Source organism: Pan paniscus, chromosome 12 (genome assembly GCF_029289425.2).
Source record: "Pan paniscus chromosome 12, NHGRI_mPanPan1-v2.0_pri, whole genome shotgun sequence".
NCBI lineage: Eukaryota > Metazoa > Chordata > Mammalia > Primates > Hominidae > Pan > Pan paniscus.
This window is the reverse complement of record NC_073261.2, coordinates 105,770,507-105,788,250: the sequence shown is the minus strand read 5'-3', so window position 1 is coordinate 105,788,250 and position 17,744 is coordinate 105,770,507. Positions and strand designations below refer to the sequence as shown.

At 37.4% G+C, this 17,744-nt stretch overlaps 1 protein-coding gene across 12 annotated transcripts in view; it reads right to left on the bottom strand.

Annotated features, from left to right (window-relative positions):
- LDAH (lipid droplet associated hydrolase) overlaps positions 1-17,744 on the bottom strand; it is a 142,184-nt gene that overhangs the window by 57,240 nt on the left and 67,200 nt on the right. Inside the window, exon 5 of one of the 12 annotated variants that reach the window (XM_055108187.2) lies at positions 1,929-9,587. The exons of the other annotated variants lie outside the window; for them this stretch is intronic. Coding sequence (XP_054964162.1) covers positions 9,534-9,587 — 54 coding nt within the window. The 3' untranslated portion in view covers positions 1,929-9,533. Of the gene's footprint in view, positions 1-1,928; positions 9,588-17,744 lie in introns of those variants that run through there. 12 annotated transcript variants of the gene reach the window in all.

Here is a 17,744-nt window from a genome sequence, read left to right as displayed (position 1 = left end):
CTCTTGACCCTGCTTTCTGTAGAAGTTTTTAATTTTAATGGAGTTCGGCTTATCTGTTATTTCTTTCAGGGACTGTACCTTTGGTTTGTATCTAAAAAGTCATCATCATATCCAAGGTCATCTAGGTTTTCTCCTATGTTATCTTCTAGTCATTTTATAGTTGTGTTTCATATTTAGAGCTATAATCCATTTTGAGTTGGTTTTTGTGGTAAGTATAAGGTCTGTGTCTAGATTCATTTTCTTGCACATGGACGTTCAGTTGTTCCAGCATCATTTGTTATAAAGGCTGTTTTTGCTATACTCACTGTACTGTGCAATATATCCCAAAGGAAAAAACCTTATTACTTCTGTCTGTTTGAGGCTTTGTACCCTCTAACAATCCTCTCCTCATTCTTCCACTGCCCACCATCCCAGACTCTAGTAACCACCATTCTACTCCCCGCTTTATAAGTTCTGTTGTTTCAGATTCCACATATAAGTGAGGACATGCAGTATTTGTCTTCCTGTGTCTGGTTTATTTCACTTACCATAATATTCTCCAGCCCCATCTACATTGTTGCAAATGACAAAACTTCTTTTTAAGGCTGAGCAGTATTCCATTGAGTACATAACACATTTTCTTTATCCATTCATCTGCCGATGGACACTTAGGTTGATTCCGTTAACTTTGCTATTGTGAAGGGTGTTCCAATGGACATGGAGCACATACATCTCTGATATATTAATTTTATTTTATGGCACGATCCTGGCTCATTGCAGCATCCCATAAATTTTGATAAGTTGTGTTTTCATTTTCATTTAGTTCAAAATTATTTCTCAATTTATCTTGGAATTTCTTTTCTAATCCATGTTTAATCTCCATGTATTTTGGGACTTTCCAGTTATCTTTCCTTTATTGGTTTCTAGTAAAATTCCACTGTGGTCTGAGAGCAGGCATTATATAATTTCTGTTCTAAATTTGTTAAGGTGTGCTTTATGGACCATAATGTGGTCTATCTTGGTGAATGTTCCACGTGATCTTGAGAAGAATGTGTATTCTGCTCTTGTTGGATGAAGTAGTCTATAGACGTCAATTATATCAAGTTGATTGATGGTGTTGTTGAATTCAACTAGGTCTTTACCCATTTACTGCCTGCTGGATCTGTCCATTTCTGATAAAGGGGTGTTGAAATCTCCAACTATGACAGTGGATGCATATATTTATGCTTGTAGTTCTATCAGTTTTTGCCTCACATAGTTTGATGCTTTGCTGCTAGGCACATGCATGTAAAGGACTGTTATGTCTTCTTGGAGGACTGACCTCTTTATCATTATGTAATGACCTTTTTTATCCTGGATAACTTTCTTTGCTTTGAAAAGTCGGCCTTGTCTGAAATATAGCTATTCCTGTTTTCTTTTGATTAGTGTTAGCTTGGTATATTTTTCTCCATCCATTTACTTTTCATTTACATGTGTCTTTATATTTAAAGTGGGGTTCTTGTAAACAACATATAGTTGAGTCTTGTTTTTTGATCCACTCTAACAATCTTTTAATTAGTGCTTTTCTTTTTTTCTTTTTTCTTTTTTTTTTTTTTTTTGAGACAGGGTCTCACTCTGTCACAGCAGCCTTGACCTCCCAGGCTCAAGGAGATCCTCCCACTTCAGCCTTCTGAGTAGCTGGGGCTACAGGCACACACCACCACGCCTGGCTAATTTTTCAAATTTTTTGTAGAGGTGGTCTGTCTCCCTATGTTGCACAGGCTGGTCTCAAACTCCTGGGCCCAAGTGATCTTCCTGCCTCAGCCTCCCAAAGTGCTGGGATTACAGGTGTGAGCCACCACACCAGGCCTATTTGGTGCATTTAGACCACTGATGTTCAAAGTGATTACTGGTAGTTAAATTAATATAGACCACATTTGTCATTATTTTCTATTTTCATCTTCCACATATTTTCTGCCTTTTGTGGTTTTAATTGAGCATTTTATGTGATTCCATTTTCTCTCCTTTCTTAGCATGTCAGTTATACTTAAAAAAAAATTCTTCTAGTGGTTGCCCTAGATTTTGCAATATCCATTTACAACTAGTCCAAGTCCACTTTTAAATAACACTATACCACTTTATAAGTAGTGTATCATACAAAAACAAAATAATCCTGTCTTCCCTCCTGCTCCTTGTGTTGTTGTCATTCATTTCACTTATATGTAAGCATACATATAACATATAAACATACAAAATCGAAAGCACTGTTGCTATTATTATTTTGAATAAACTTATCAGTTAGATCAATTAAGAATAAGAAAAGTGAACATTTCAGTCTTTGTTTATTCCCTCTCTGATGCTCTTCTTTTCTTTATGGAGATCTGAGTTTCAAACCCCTATTATTTTCTTTCTGAGTTTCCTGGATCTGAAGTTTGATGTCTGACATTAATTTAAGAAATGTCTCTGTCATTATTGTTTGAAATATTTCTTGTTTCTTTCTCTGTTTCTTTTCCATCTAGTATTCCCCTTATGCATATGTTTCACCTTTTGTAGTTGTCCTGCAGTCCTTATTCTTTTTTTTTCTTTTCCCAGTCTTTTTCTTTGCTTTCCAGTTTTGGAGGTTTACGTTGAGATATTCTCAGGCTCAGAGACTCTTTCTTCAGCCATGTTCAATCTACTGATAAGCCCATCAAAGGCATTTTTATTTTACGGTGTTTTTACTCTCTAGCACTTCTCTTTGCTTTTTCCTTACGATTTCCATCTCTCTTCTTACATTGTCTACCTATTCTTGAATGATGCCTTCTTTATCTGTTATAGCCATTAGTATATTAATCATAGTGGATTTAAATTCCTCATCTGATAATTCCAGAATCCCTACCTGTCTGGGTCTGAAGCTTGCTCTATTCTCCTCAGATTTTTTTTTTTTTTTTTTGCCTTTTGGTATGCCTAGTAATTTTTTCTTGGTAGCTGGACATGATGTACCAGGTAAAAGGAACTTTTATAAATCAGCTTTTAGCAATGTAGTAGTTAGGTGGGGGAAAGGGGAGGGGAGACATTCTATCATCCTATGATTAAGTCTCAGTCTTTTAGTAAGCATATGCCTCTGGTGTACAAATTTCTAAGTGTTTCCTCAGTATTCTTCTCCCCTCTTTGGTAGGACAGGATGGCTAGAGTTGTCTGGAGTTTAGTATTTCCCTTCTCTGATGCAGAAGGTTAGAGCTGACAAGAGTTAGGTATTTCCCTTCCCTTGGGTCAGGCTCTAATAATACCCCAGCAGGTTAGCATTTAGCTAACTAATTTCTCCTGGGGGCAGACCTTGTTAAGAAGAGCACAGTGCTCTGGCATATTTCAAAATAGTTCATTTCACCCTCCCCCTGCCAGAAGCACATAGGGATTTTTCTGCAATATTTACTTGGAGAATCTAATTGAGCTCATGTAGGTAAGTCTAACAAAATAGTGGTGTTTCCCCATGAGTGGGTCCTCCTGGAGTTTTAAACTTTCAGAGTTGCTCATACTGAACCTCCTATAATTCATCAATTACAGCTCAGGTTTTTCTACCATGGCATTGCTTCCTGTGGGGGTTTCTGTTTGTGACTGCATGCTCTAGTAACTTGTGGCTCTCGGTATTTGCCAGTCTGTCCCTCTAGTCTTTTGGGGACAGTGGTTTTCCCTGTGTCCTCCCCTATCCTGGGTCCAGTAAGAATTGATTTCTCAGTTTGCTTAGCTTTTTACTTGTTAGGGTTGGAGTGGCAACTTCTAAGCTCCCTACATGTGGAACTGGAAACCAGAAGTCCTAATAACATTTCTGTATATGTCTTTTGGTGCATATATGCATGCATTTCTGTTGGCTGTATCACTTCAAAGTAGAAATACTGGGTCATATAGTAGGCATATATTCATCTTTAGTAGATAATTACAAAGAGTTTTCCAAAGTAGTTCTACCAATGCTCTTGCAACCGTGTACAAGGCACACAAAGATTTCTATTTCTCCATATCCTTATCAACACTTGTTACATTTTGTTTTTCTAATAGACATCTTAACAGGTGTTAGGTGATATATCATTGTGGTTTTGATTTGCATTTCTCTGATAATTAGTGATGTTGAGCACCTTTTCATATACCTGTTGGTCATTTGCATTTTTTTTTGAAGAAATGTCTATTCAAGTCGTTTGCCCATTTTTAAATTGCTAAGACAGTAGAATAGATTTCAAGTGTTCTTACCACAACAAAAGATAAGCATGTAAGGTACCGCATAAGTTACTTAGCTTGATTTAGTCATTCCACAATATATGCTTATTTCCAAACATCATATTGTACCAATCTATATACTTTCTATTTGTCAAATAAAAATATATATTAAAAAATAAGATATAATTGAGGCTAATAACTAACCAAGTAAATGACTGAGCATAATATGTATGTTAATTAGCCATAATAAATGATTTATAATAAATGATCATAACAATTTAAGCAATAAATAATAATTGAATCAAATATGTATAATGGTAGTAAGTCACAAGTCCTATGACGGGGCAGATAAAATAATAAAAGAGGACTAGAAATTGCTAGGGGTGGTGGGATAGTTTTAAATAGGGTGTTTAGGAAAGGCTTTGATGAAAGGTGACATTTGTGCAAAGGCAGTTAGGGGGTGAGCTAAGAGATGCTTGGAAAAATAAATTTTGTGGGGAGACAGAAGAGCATGTGCAGAGGCCATAGAAAGCTAAAGTGGTGTGTTTGAGTAAGAGCCAGGTGAACAGTATTGCTGGAGCAGAGTACTTGAAGAAGAGAGCAGTTCAAGTGTTTACTAAAATGTCCTCAATGATTTAAAGAATATAAATGGTTAATTCAGTTAATACCAAACTAGAAGAATGTACCACACAGATTCCAGACTGGTTATGTAACCCATAGTACATAAGGAACTTCAGATTGATCAAATCAGCTGGCAGAAACAGGAAACAACCCATTACTTTTATAAACGATCCTTTACTGTGACCCATGTTAAGCAAAACTGCATGTAAGGGAAACTCTAAAAATATATAAGCAACCACAGGGTTATATTTGATTGATCTATATCAATAACAAATTGAGAATTAAAATGCACTCTGAAATAATGGGAATGGACCAAAACAATAAGAAAGTTCTAATATGTACATTGAATGCATCATTGCCTTGTAAAAATATAAGAAGACCAAAGATCTTATCACAACTAATACTTAGTTGATGAGACTGGTTTTCTTCTCTTGCCTTTGGAGAACAACAATTATCACCTGCTGGGTGAAACTTTTCCTAGATATTGTAATAATAATTTCAATGAAATTTATAGTCCAAATTTGATAAATCACAGTAATAAAAATTTTTCATTCTTCATATTGGTAAAAAAAAAAAATCATCTAAGTCAAGGAAGTATGCTTAATTTGATAACACAGCTGTGTGGTGAAGGTTTCCAAATCTGTGTACATGACCAAACATTTTCTTATGCTACTATCTCATTAAAAAAAGAACTCCCATGTTAGCCAATTCATTCTATCCTAAGAAAACATTTTCGCATATTTCACATTCTCTTCTGTTATCTACCAGAATGAACTTTTGATAATGAAGCACAACCGTGTTTTCTTGAACAGTACAGGAAGGTAAATATGCACACTGGGACTTTTTATACTGGATACATTTGCAGGGGTTAGAGGAAAGTATTTTGATGCTTATTTTTCTTGAATTTATTATTATTGTTGTAATCATTTTTCAGAAAAGGAGCTAAGAAACAATTTGAGGTATGGCTACAAGGTAAGAAGTATGGTGCTTAGGTGTGGATTGTGCACAACCTGTTTCATTAAATAGGCTTTAAAAAAACAGTAAATCTTCAAAATCCTTAAAAGACTTCACCTGTTTATATAGCTTATTACAGATGCATCCATTTTTCTGGGAGAGCAGCAATGGTGCCTATGTGTTATGACTAAGTGAAGCTGCGACAAATAGTACTTCAACATCTTCAAAAGAACATTATCACTGCCACCCTGCCTATTTGTTTATTAGTTTAACCCACCCAGTGTATTTATGGCAGGGTGCTTCTCCACCGTACAAGCAGAAAACAAACAAAAAAATAGCACACAGTTTCTCTTTTTATGTGACTGCAACATTTGTAAGGCATGTCTTAGCCAACATGCAATGTCAACCAGACAGCCTTCAAAGATAAACTTGCTAGCTGTCAAAACATAGGTCTAGAAGTAATCCTAGTTTAGTTTATCTCCTCTTCCCATAAGGCCATGTGTTCTTCTCCTTAGGATCACACTGGAAACAGAAGCCTAGTAAGCTTATTTACTAAGTATGCAGTTTATAAACTGCAAATGCCATTATATTTTAATCAAGAGCTTGCTTTTTGAGATTTTCTACTCTGTCTTAAAAACTTCATATGTCAGAAAGATAAGAATATGCCTCACAGGGAAGTACTTGGATTAACAGTAGTAGTGATAGCTTACTATTTTCTAGGCACTATACTTACGCACTTTATATATATTGTTTCATTTAATACACATAAAAACCTTATGAAGTTCCCTCATTCCACTGAAGAGAAAACTGAGGTTCAGCCACAAAGTGACAGAGATATGAATTAAAGCAGGATGACTTCTGAATCCATGCCATTAACCTTTATATATACTATATATTTATGTACAAAATAAGTTATTTGTAATTGTTATTGTTTGGAGGCAATTTTCTTATGGTTGAACCAATTACTACTATTATTGTTAGATATGGGCTAATCTTTACAAGTGTCTCAAATCATTTAGCTCCAGAAATAATTAAATCCATATCCTAAGAAGTAAAGCATGAGATCTTTCAACTACTGATTACTGAAACAAAATTATGCCATTTTAGTATGTTTCAGTTAAGATGGTACTCAAGAAACTAACCACTTTTGCCATTTTCCATTCATGTGAATTATATTCAGACCTCTGGGGCAGAGATTTTTCTACACTTTAATTACCTGAATGTGAAAAAAAAAGCCATTTAATACTTTTAATCTTCATGTCACGGTTGTTAATAATAAGGAATGTTTGCATATTTGCAGAGGTCTTTACATAACTTATAACTGCACAAACACCTGAAACTTAGCTTCAATATCTTCCTACAGCCCATTCTTCTCAAGCTTTTATCATTTTATATTCTCTGCACTTATTTTATTTTGGATGCAAAATGCTGTTCTCCTCAGCTTGAAATCTTGTGGAAACCACTTCGTTTTGGGCTCTTCTGATTCAGAATCACTGAGAGCTCATTCAGAAAACAATGATGCTCACAGGCTCACTGCAAATTATTCTTTACCTGCTGCTCTGCAGTACAACTATCTCTTAGGAAGCACCTGTTATTTTGAATTAAACAGTGTTCTCCAGGTAGCCTCAGAATTCAGTGAATAGTGAATAGCAAACCTTAAGGTCTATAGCTACAAAATTCTCACATGACTACTATGGCCTTTGGCAATATCAGGCCTTTCTCATGGTTCCTAGAGGTAAAGCTACACAGAATGTGATAGGATGGCTCTGCTGATCAAGAAACTGCTACTTGGCATAAAGTTGGAGCTGGAGTGCTATGTATGGGTCAGGAAGCACACACACACCCCACCAATATGTTTGGCAATGGCACTGGGACTGTTCTAAGTTAAAAACCCCAATATTTAAAAGCGCAGGCCTAGCATGACTGGGAGGGGGAGCCATTCCTTAGATCTACTGGTTGTTCATTCATTTGTTCATTTGTTCATTCATGAAGATATACTGAGTACCTACGGTATGCCAGGTGCTGTGCTGAGTGCTGGAGACACAGGGGTGACAAGACAAAGTCCCTGCCTTCAGAGAACATAAAGTCTAGTGGGAGAGATATTTAGAGAGGCATCAGGACATGGGAAATGAAGAGTAAAATAGAAACATACAAAATAGGCACTCAAAATTTATTCTCTATAAGGGTCAAGGAACCTTTGAAAAGCAGCTCAGAAAGAAATTTTCTTGACAAACACTGAGTACACAAGCAAAGTGCTGATGATAGAATACAGGGTTATTCAGTGAAACCAGTAAAAAAATTATTCCCTATTTAACTTTACTAAAAGATATTGTGAAACATGTATGCTTCAGTTCCATACACTAAAATGCCATTTTATACCAGTACTAAGATGAGGCAAAGGTATCCATGACAGGGTTTCAGGCCAAGGATGAATAATACAATGCAAAGGCCCATAGCCAGAGGCATGTATAGGGCACACAGCACAGCCCCAGCCACAAGGGATTTCTGCCACAGAAGCTGCCCCAGGACACTCTCAGCATCTAGGAAGTCAACTGGAAGGCAAAGAGTACAGCTTTCTTGTTCAATTTTATGTGGTAAGAAGCAAATCCATCAGTAAGGGCAGCTAAGACCCCATGAGATAGAGACTAAACCTTGGGAATAGAAGCAGTTAACTCACAGAGAAAAGGTTAGGCCCAAATGGCTGAAGTGTGTAAGTCCCCATATCAGCTTTGATAACGGAACAGGTTAGGATCTGTCCTGCTTAGTTCAGGAAAGAAGACATATCTGATGTTTATTTCTTCCTCACAGGTCTCTGAAGGGGGTTTCCTCCTCCCATTTACTCCCAGACAGAACAGATTCATAAGGGTAGCATCCCTCCTGGTGGTACCATGGTATCTCCCAGACTCAGCAATAACCGAAATTTAGTTCCTGATTTTTACGTCTGCCTTACTAAACTTTTTTTTTTTTTTTTTTTGAAACAAAGTCTCATTCTGTCGCCCAAACTGGAGTGCCGTGGTGCAATCTCAGCTCACTGCAACCACCACCTCCTGGGTTCAGGCAATTCTTCCACCTCATCCTCCCTAGTAGCTGGGATTGCAGGCACATGCCACCACACCCAGCTGATTTTTGTACTTTTAGTAGAGACGGGGTTTCACCACATAGGCTAGGCTGGTTTCAAACTCCTGACATCAGGTGATCCACCTGCCTCAGCCTCCCAAAGTGTTGGGATTACAGGCGTGAGCCACTGTGCCTGGGCTGCCTTACTAAACTTCTGAGGTCTCAGCTTCTGCAGAGCTTAGAGAAAGGACAACAGACTCTGGGGAGACTCTTAACTTCCCTAATGGGACTGGATAGCATTGCTGATAGCCTTTGTCCATCAAAAGTGCCTCCACGGTATCTGAATATGCTCTATGATGAAACTGAGGATCATATACTCTGTGTTAGTCAGTAACCAAGAAATTCACCTAACTCAATGGCTCTAGACAGTTGTTCAGTAAGTACAGCTAATATTTCCAATTGATAGAACTAACTGATGCTTTTCAAATGCATACAGCAAAGTTTGCATTAAGTAATTAAGCACATTTGTCACCATTAAATCAAAGACTAACTTTGTCATTCTACCAAAAAGACACATGCACTTATGTTCATTGTTGTGCTATTCACAATAACAAAGGCATGGAAACAACTCACATGCCCATCAGTGGTAGACTGGATAAAGAAAATATGGTACATATACTCCATGGACTACTATGCAGCCATAAAAAAGAATGAAATCATGTCCTTTGCAGCAACATGGATGGAGCTGGAGGCCATTATCCTAAGCAAATTAACGCAGGAACAGAAAACCAAATGCCGCATGTTCTCACCTGCAAAAGGAAGTTAAACATTGAGCACATATGGACATAAATATGGGAACAATAAACACTATGGACCACTTGAGGATGGGGGGATTGAAAAACTACCTATTGGGTACTATGCTCACTACCTGGGTCACAGGATCTGTACCGCAAACCTCAGCATCATGCAATATTCCCATTTGACAAACCTGCACATGTACCCCCGGTGTCTAAAATAAAAGTTGAAGTTTTTTTAAAAGCAGTCTGATTTTGAAATAATTCTATAATATTCTCAATTAAGTTCCACCTTTCTTTTTAAAGGTAAAAAGCATATCTTTTATTTTCAACATTGTAAAACCTTTATGTAAAGGTTTCCTGGAATGTAGTTTCCACTACTGAAATATAATTACTGCATGAAAGATGCACATTCTGTTAGGGACAGTACCCTGTGACTGGTTCCAGTTAGTCCTCCTATAGATCACCATAAAATATGTGGTTTCAGACTTTTATTGTAAGGTAAAAATGTTTCCTTCCTTCTTTTGAAAAATTACTACAAGCCAATGAGGAGACTATGAAACAAACGTAACTTCTATCTTCAGTGAATCTAGGAGATAGTTGTAACAATAAGCCACAATACACACATATGCTCTCCCTCAGTCTTAGGAGGGTAAATGCCCTGCAAATGCATTTATTCTATTTACACATTTTTAACTTATTCTAATAACTTAAAAATATAATTCCCATTCATCCATTGATTTCAGGGGGAAAAAACTTCCTTAATATAAAGAAACAACAGATTGACAGATATTAGGTAAAGGCTCTAACATGAAAGACAGCACAACAAATATAAAACTCAGAGGAAAAGACAATGAAGAATCAGATGAAATTGTAATTTGCTTAGAGCTAAGAGAAAATACTGTATCAATGATGAGTGGGATATAAAAGAAACACGCAGTAAACAAAGTGGTATTCTTTTTTTATTTTTAAATTTATTTAGTTTTATAGAGACAAGTTCTTGCTCTGTTGCCCAAGCTAGAGTGCAGTGGCAATGATAATAGCTCACAGCAGCTTCAACCTCCTGGGCTCAAGTGATCCTCCTGTCTCAGCCTCCTAAGTAGCTGGAACTACAGGTGTGCGCCACCACACCAGGCTGATTTTTGTATTTTTTGTAGAGACAGGGTCTCACTATGTTGCCCAGGCTGGTCTTGAACTCCTGACTTCAAGAAATTCTTCCACTTTGGCTTCCCAAAGTGCTAGGATTACGGGGACGAGCCACTGTGCCTGGTCAAGACAGTAGTATTTAAAAAAAAAAATTTATACTTCAATTTAAAAATATCAGTGAAAAAGATTGAGTGGAAAAAAATTCCACTGAAAGCATAGAGATAAACAGGTGGAAAGAAAATCAGACACCCAATCCAGGAAAACTAATGTCCTATCAAATGAGTTCTAGAAAGAAAAGACAGGGAGGAAGGGAAGGGAACATGACAGAAATAATGCATGAAAGTTTCCCCCAAACTGAACAAGACGGATACACAGGTCTTCGTACTGAAATAGCCATCAAGTGTCAATGGCAATGTATTAGTTTCCAGCAGCTGCTGTAACAAATTGCTACAAATGGGTGGTTTCAAATAACAAAAATTTACACTCTGGCAGTTTTGGAGGCCAAATCAGTATCACTGAACAAGACAGATACACAGGTCTTCGTACTGAAATAGCGATCAAGTGTCAATGGCAATGTAGTAGTTTCCAGCAGCTGCTGTAACAAATTGCTACAAATGGGTGGCTTCAAATAACAAAAATTTACTCTCTGGCAGTTTTGGAGGCCAAATCAGTATCACTGGGCTGAAATAAAGATGCCCTGGCTGCACTGTGTCAAGAAGCTCTAGGGGAGAATCCATTCCTTGCTTCTTCCAGCTTCTGATGGTTGCTGATATTCCCTTACTTATGGCCTCATCATGCCCAGAGTCTCACTTTCTGATAACTCAGAAATTCACCAAGTTGACAGTTACAGCTACATGATTTGAGCTTGCCTCACTCATTCTAAGCTGTATTCTTTGGAGAGAAAACAACGACAACAACAACAACAGCAACAACAAAAACCAGGCACCTTCAATGTGAAACTCATAAACACTCACATGCATCAGGTCAATCTGGTTCTCCACCTTAAACTCTAGTTTCACTGTACAGTAACAGCCCATGTTTCCAGTGTAATATAATAATGTGAGAAGCTAATAAGTGCATGCCACTGTCTGCTACTTCTCTGTGACTATTATTTCTCTGAGACATGTATAAATTAATAAAAGCTCCAATTTTATATTTTCTTATCTTTTTTAACAAAAGAAACATTTTCATCTTCACTTTGTTTTTATTTAACCAATGATTTAAAATGTGAAATCCAAACTTGTACTAGGTTGACTTGGCCCCTATCTCCTTTTTCTAATTACAGTCAGATCCTGTATAATTGTTCAAATACAGGCGACTGGAATAATCTCCATGGAAATACAACTATCACTGGCTGACGGGATACATTTTCAAAAAGTACACATCTATATGTAGCTATCTGGATTTTACAATATACAAAATAAATTCAAGAAGTTGGCTTAATGGCAGGTTTTACTTCTTCGTTTGTTGGTGGGTATAAGGGTGTATTTAATGTTTCTTCTGGACCACAGGATATAGAAGAGTGTGGGGAGGGCAAATGCAATGAAAGTTTCCCTGTCTTATTACTTCACACCTTAGTCACTTTGCTCCAGTCACACTGGCCTTGCTGTTTCTCAAACAGGCATACTCATGGCCTTAAAGCCTTTGTAATAACTATTCTGCTGTTTAGAACCCTTGTACCCTAGATAGCCATGTGGCTAACTCTACCTCCAGCAGGTCACTTCTATGATGCCTAATAAACATCTTGCTTAAAATTGCAGTTACAACAGGAGCCAGACTTAAGTGGCTCCCAGTGGCCAAATATGGAATAATTTTATCACCAAAATCAATATAGTAATGAATCATATACCTTTAATAAATCCGAAATTCATAAGTCCATGCTGATAAATACATATATACATACAAATTAAACATACATAAGAAGGAAGGTTCTTGCTTATAAAAGAATATTGAGTTCTAATGGGTTTATGTGAAGAAAGTACTACAGTTAGAAAATCTTGGTAAAGATTGCATCGGGCAAGGATAAATAATGGATGTTGAATCTAGGAGAAAATTTCGTTGAAGAGGAGGATATTGACATGAAAAAAAAGTGCCTCCCCATAGACTCTTTATTCATTGTTAAGAAAAAGTAAAGTATGCAGGCTGGATGCGGTGGCTCATGCCTATAATCCTAGCACTCTGAGAAGCTGAGGCAGGCAGATTGTCTGAGCTCAGGAGTTTGAAACCAGCCTGGGCAATACGGTAAAACCCGTCTCTACTAAAAAAATAAAAAAAAATTAGCCGGGCCTGGCAGCAAGTGCCTGTAATCCCAGCTACTCAGGAGGCTGAGGGAGGAGAACTGCTTGAACCCAGGAGGCGGAGTTTGCAGTGAGCTGAGATCACGCTACTGCACTCCAGCCTGGGTGACAGAGCAAGACTCCAACTCCCCCCGCCACAAAAAAAAAAAAAAAAAAAAAAAAAAGAAAAAGTAAAGCATGCAGTGGAGAAATTCTGCATAACATCTCGATTAGGTGATTGAAATTAATATCACCAATGATGAGCAGCTGGATGTCATGTGCCTACAGGTGACCTACTCTGAGAAGGACATAGCATCACCTATGAGGTATTATTTTACAGCTAAGAATGCAAAACCTTAATCTAGTCAAAAGAAAACATGAGACAAATACAAAATCAGGATAATCTCTTTTTAAAAAGGAATTATATTCTTCAAAATGTCAGTTTTATGAAAAAACAAAGGAATACGCTTGAGATGTTTCATACTAAAGGAGAATAAAGAAACATGAAAATTCAAGGCAATACCTGATTCTCCAGACCATAGTGGAAGGGAGAAAATGCTATCAAGGACATTAGTGGGCCAAATGACAAAATGGGAATATGCAAGGTAGATTAAAGTATTACATCAATATTACATTTACTGACATTGATAACCGTACTGTGGTTGATTAAGAGAATATTCTTATTCTTAAGAACATCTTAAGGAGGTCTTTAGGGATAAGGGGCAATAATATATTCAATTTATCCTCAAACGGTTCAAGAAGAAATATTGTGTGTCTGTGTGTGTGTGTGTGTGTGTGTGTGTGTGTAGGGGAGCAAATAAAGCAAATGAGGTAAAATATTAACAACAGGTAAATCTGGTAAAAGCGTATCTCATGTTGTTGCACTATTCTTAGTCTTACAACTCTTCTCTAAGTTTGAAATTATTTCCAAATAAAAAGTTTTAAAAATCACTTGCAGTCCACCACTGCCCTCTATCCCCCAGCCATGGTGCTTCCAATCCCCTTTATCTTGCTCCACTCTTTATATCAAGGCAGTATCACCTTTGAACATATTAATTTACTCATTTTTATGCTTATTACCATCTCTCCTTAGTAAACTGTAAATTCTGCATAAGCAGTTTGTTTTTTGTTTCTTTTCCTATTTTGTTCACAGATGGATCCAAGACCATAACAGGTGCCAGTAACAGTGCACGGCACCGAGCACACTTGATGAATGAAAGGCTGGCTGAGAGGCAGCCAGTCCCCTGGGACACCTGCCTCATCCAATACCCTCAAGCAACTTCTCCATAAACCCATCATGGCCTGGAGGTTTATTCTGTGTAGAAATAGAAGAAAGAGCCTCCTGACCTGGAGATACAGGGCACAGAAAAAGGCAGGGGAAAAGGAACATCATAAAAACAATATAAGTGAAAGCCAAAATACTAAATGCTAAGACATTCTCCCATGCAAACTCCAGCTCCTTGAGCTGTTTGCTTCAGGATGCTGTGTGTTAGATAAGTGGTTTGAAAATGTTTTTCTGAAGAGACTTAATGGCTCCAGAAAAAATATGTACACTGGAGAATACCACACCAAAAAAAGTTGGATACCTGTCCAAACTACCCTGTAGTACAGCTGACCAGCTGACCAAACCCACTCCCATACAAAACCTCCTGATAGTTTTGGTGCCTCATTCTTTTTTTCTTTTTTTTTGAGACGGAGTCTCACTCTGTCACCCAGGCTAGAGTGTAGTGGCGTGGTCTTGGCTCCCTGCAACCTCCTCTGCCTCCCAGGTTCAAGCAATTCTCCTGTCTCAGCCTCCCAAGTAGCTGGGACTACAAGTGTGCGCCACCATGCCCAGCTAATTTTTGTATTTTTAGTAGAGACGGGGTTTCACCATATTGGTCAGGCTGGTCTCGAACTCCTGACCTCAGGTGATCCACCCACCTCGGCCTTCCAAAGTGCTGGGATTACAGGTGAGAGCCACCGTGCCCAGCCTGGTGCCTCATTCTTAAATATGAGTGGATAATGAATAAGCACTAGACATTTGAGGAAAGCTTCACTTACAATAGACAGATCAGTACTTTTTTTAAAAGCATGAAGAAAGGAATTCAGAATGAATACAGACAATGCAGGAGCCCAAAAACTCTAAAAAATGTTTTCCTGAGAGAGAGAGAAAGAGAGACCCATGAAGTAAAAATAAAAAGGATATTACAAAAAGGAAGAAAAGAACAAGAAATTCCTTAGAAACTATTTGCATAGATGCCAAAATCAAAAGTTTAATTAGATGAATTGGAAGATAAAGTAGGGAAAATATCCCCTATTTCTCATTGCAAAAAACTAAAAATTGAAAGAAATGGATAATGGAAAAGAAAATAAATCAAGAAAATCTTTTCTGAAAGTATAACACACAAATAATGAGAAAACAAGTAGAGAAAAAAATACAAGCGTTTTCAGTGTGTAAGTATGCCAGTTTCTGGATTAAAAAGGATAAATAGTCCAAGGAATATCATCATAAAATATAATACTGAGAATAAAGTGAATATTCTAAAACTTTCCAGAGGAAGAAAACAGTTCACAAAAATAATTAAAAACTTGAAATGACATACTTCTCAATAGCAGAGCTGGAAGAACTTAAAGCTCAGCACCAGCTGCTAATGGTGTTGATAGGAGGTGAAGATGGCAGGCTATCTTGTTGGAGAGCAATCTCCTTGCCAAGAACAATTAGAAAAGTTGGGAAAGTTTTTAAAAGTCCCCTTGAAGGCATCAGAGGCAGAGGAGATTTGAAGGCTAAAATGCTAGGGAAAAAGGAACTTCAGAGAGGAGTGCTGAAGTAGCTTTTCTTTGTTATTTGCTGATTTGCAAGCAGTAGCTAAGAAGCCAAGAAGCTGAAGAGAGTTTCTGAAAAATTTTGTGAGCTTGAAGGAAAAACCTGGGAATTATGTGCCCATAAAAGAGAAGGCACTCTAGGCTTTCAGTGGAAACTATTAAAGGACTATACCCTAGAAGTAACGATGAACTGGAAATAGGCCAGCCCCTCCAAAGATAGCTTTGATTCAGCCCAATTCCCAATGGCATCAAAGTGACCTACCCTAAGAATAATTGCAAAAACAAAGGTAAATCCTCCCTGGAGGAAGATACGATTCTAATATTGTTTTACTAATTTTTCACATATAATGTCAGGTATTCAGTTAAAAAAAATACTTGCCAAGCTTTGACGGTCAATTTTACATGTCAGCTTGACTGGGCCACAGGGTGCCCAGATATTTGGTCAAACAATTTGGATGTGTGAGGGTGTTTCTGGCTGAGATTAACATTTGAATGGTACACTGAGTAAAGCATATTGCCCTCCCTAATGTGAGTGAGCCTCATCCAATCAGTTGAAGGTCTGACTAGAACCAAAAGGTTTAATAAAAGAGAATTCCTTCTGCCTGACCACCTTCAAGCTAGGACTTTTTTTTTTTTCTGTCTTCAGACTCAAAATGAAATATCAGCTCTTCCTGGGTCTTGAGCCTGCCAGCCTTTGGACTGGAATTAAACCATCAGAAATTCTGGCTCTCAGACCTTTGGACTGAAACTACAATTACATCATTGGCTTTCCTAGGTCTGCAGTTTGCTGACTACAGATCTTGGGATTTGTCAACCCCCATAAACACGTGAGCCAATTCCTTGTAATAAACCTCTTTCCATGTGCATACATCCCATTGGTTGTTTCTCTGGCAAACCTGGACTAATACACAAGCATACGGATAGACAAGATAATATAACCAAAGCAAAGGAAAAAGCTGAAGTAGGAATGCAACCACATGAGACTTAGATGTTGGAATTATCAGACACAATCTTTATTTATTTTCATGTCAAATATATGATCTCTGAACTTTTATAAAAGTCATGATAATTTTAAAAATTGTTGATGGTACAAAGGAGAATAAAGTCAGATAGGGAGTTTAAAATAACTATAATATGATCAAGATATTAAATGACAAGATGGAGATTTGCAGGAATTAGTAATTATAACAATAAAATGGAAATTTTATAGGCAAAAAATAGAATAACTAAAATTGAGGATGTAACAGATGAGTTTAAAGGCATTTATACATAGCTCAAGTGAGGATTAGTGAAGTAGAATGTTAAGTCAGAAGAAATATCTAGAACGAGGCAGGGAGACAAACAAAAGAGTTATTGTATGCAGATTATGCTCTAGTTAAAAGGAAAGCTGAAAAATCTAACAGGAAAAATCAAAGAAATACGCAATGCCTATAATATAGGGTAGAATATAGAAGAATTATGAGAAAAAGTGTTACCAAAGGAAGGACAGAGTAAAAATGACTGGGAAGAATCTGGAAAGAGTTCACACAGGAGCTCATGTTTGAGATGATTTTCCAGAAGAACAGGAGGCATCAGTTAGATGGTGTGGGACAAAGCAGAAAGGAAGTAGCTCAACAAAGGCACATAGATAGGAAAATATATATCTAGACAATGAGAAATTATAAAGTCAGGATGGAGCCCTAAGTGCAGGGACTGTAAGGCAAACACAGCAACTATGAACGGAAGGAAACAAGGGCCTTAAGGAGAACCCTCCTGGTACCCAGATAACCAGAATATGTCCTTAAGTTTTTATGAAATCTCTTCTGAAAAAATGTCTATTGACATTAATATAACATTACTGAAGCTCTCAGAGACTTTCTCCTTTGTAAGAGGTTATAAGAAGCTCCTCAGCATCTTCCTGAGGGTAGTAGATTATGAAAGGGGAAAAGGCTGAATCTCTAACACT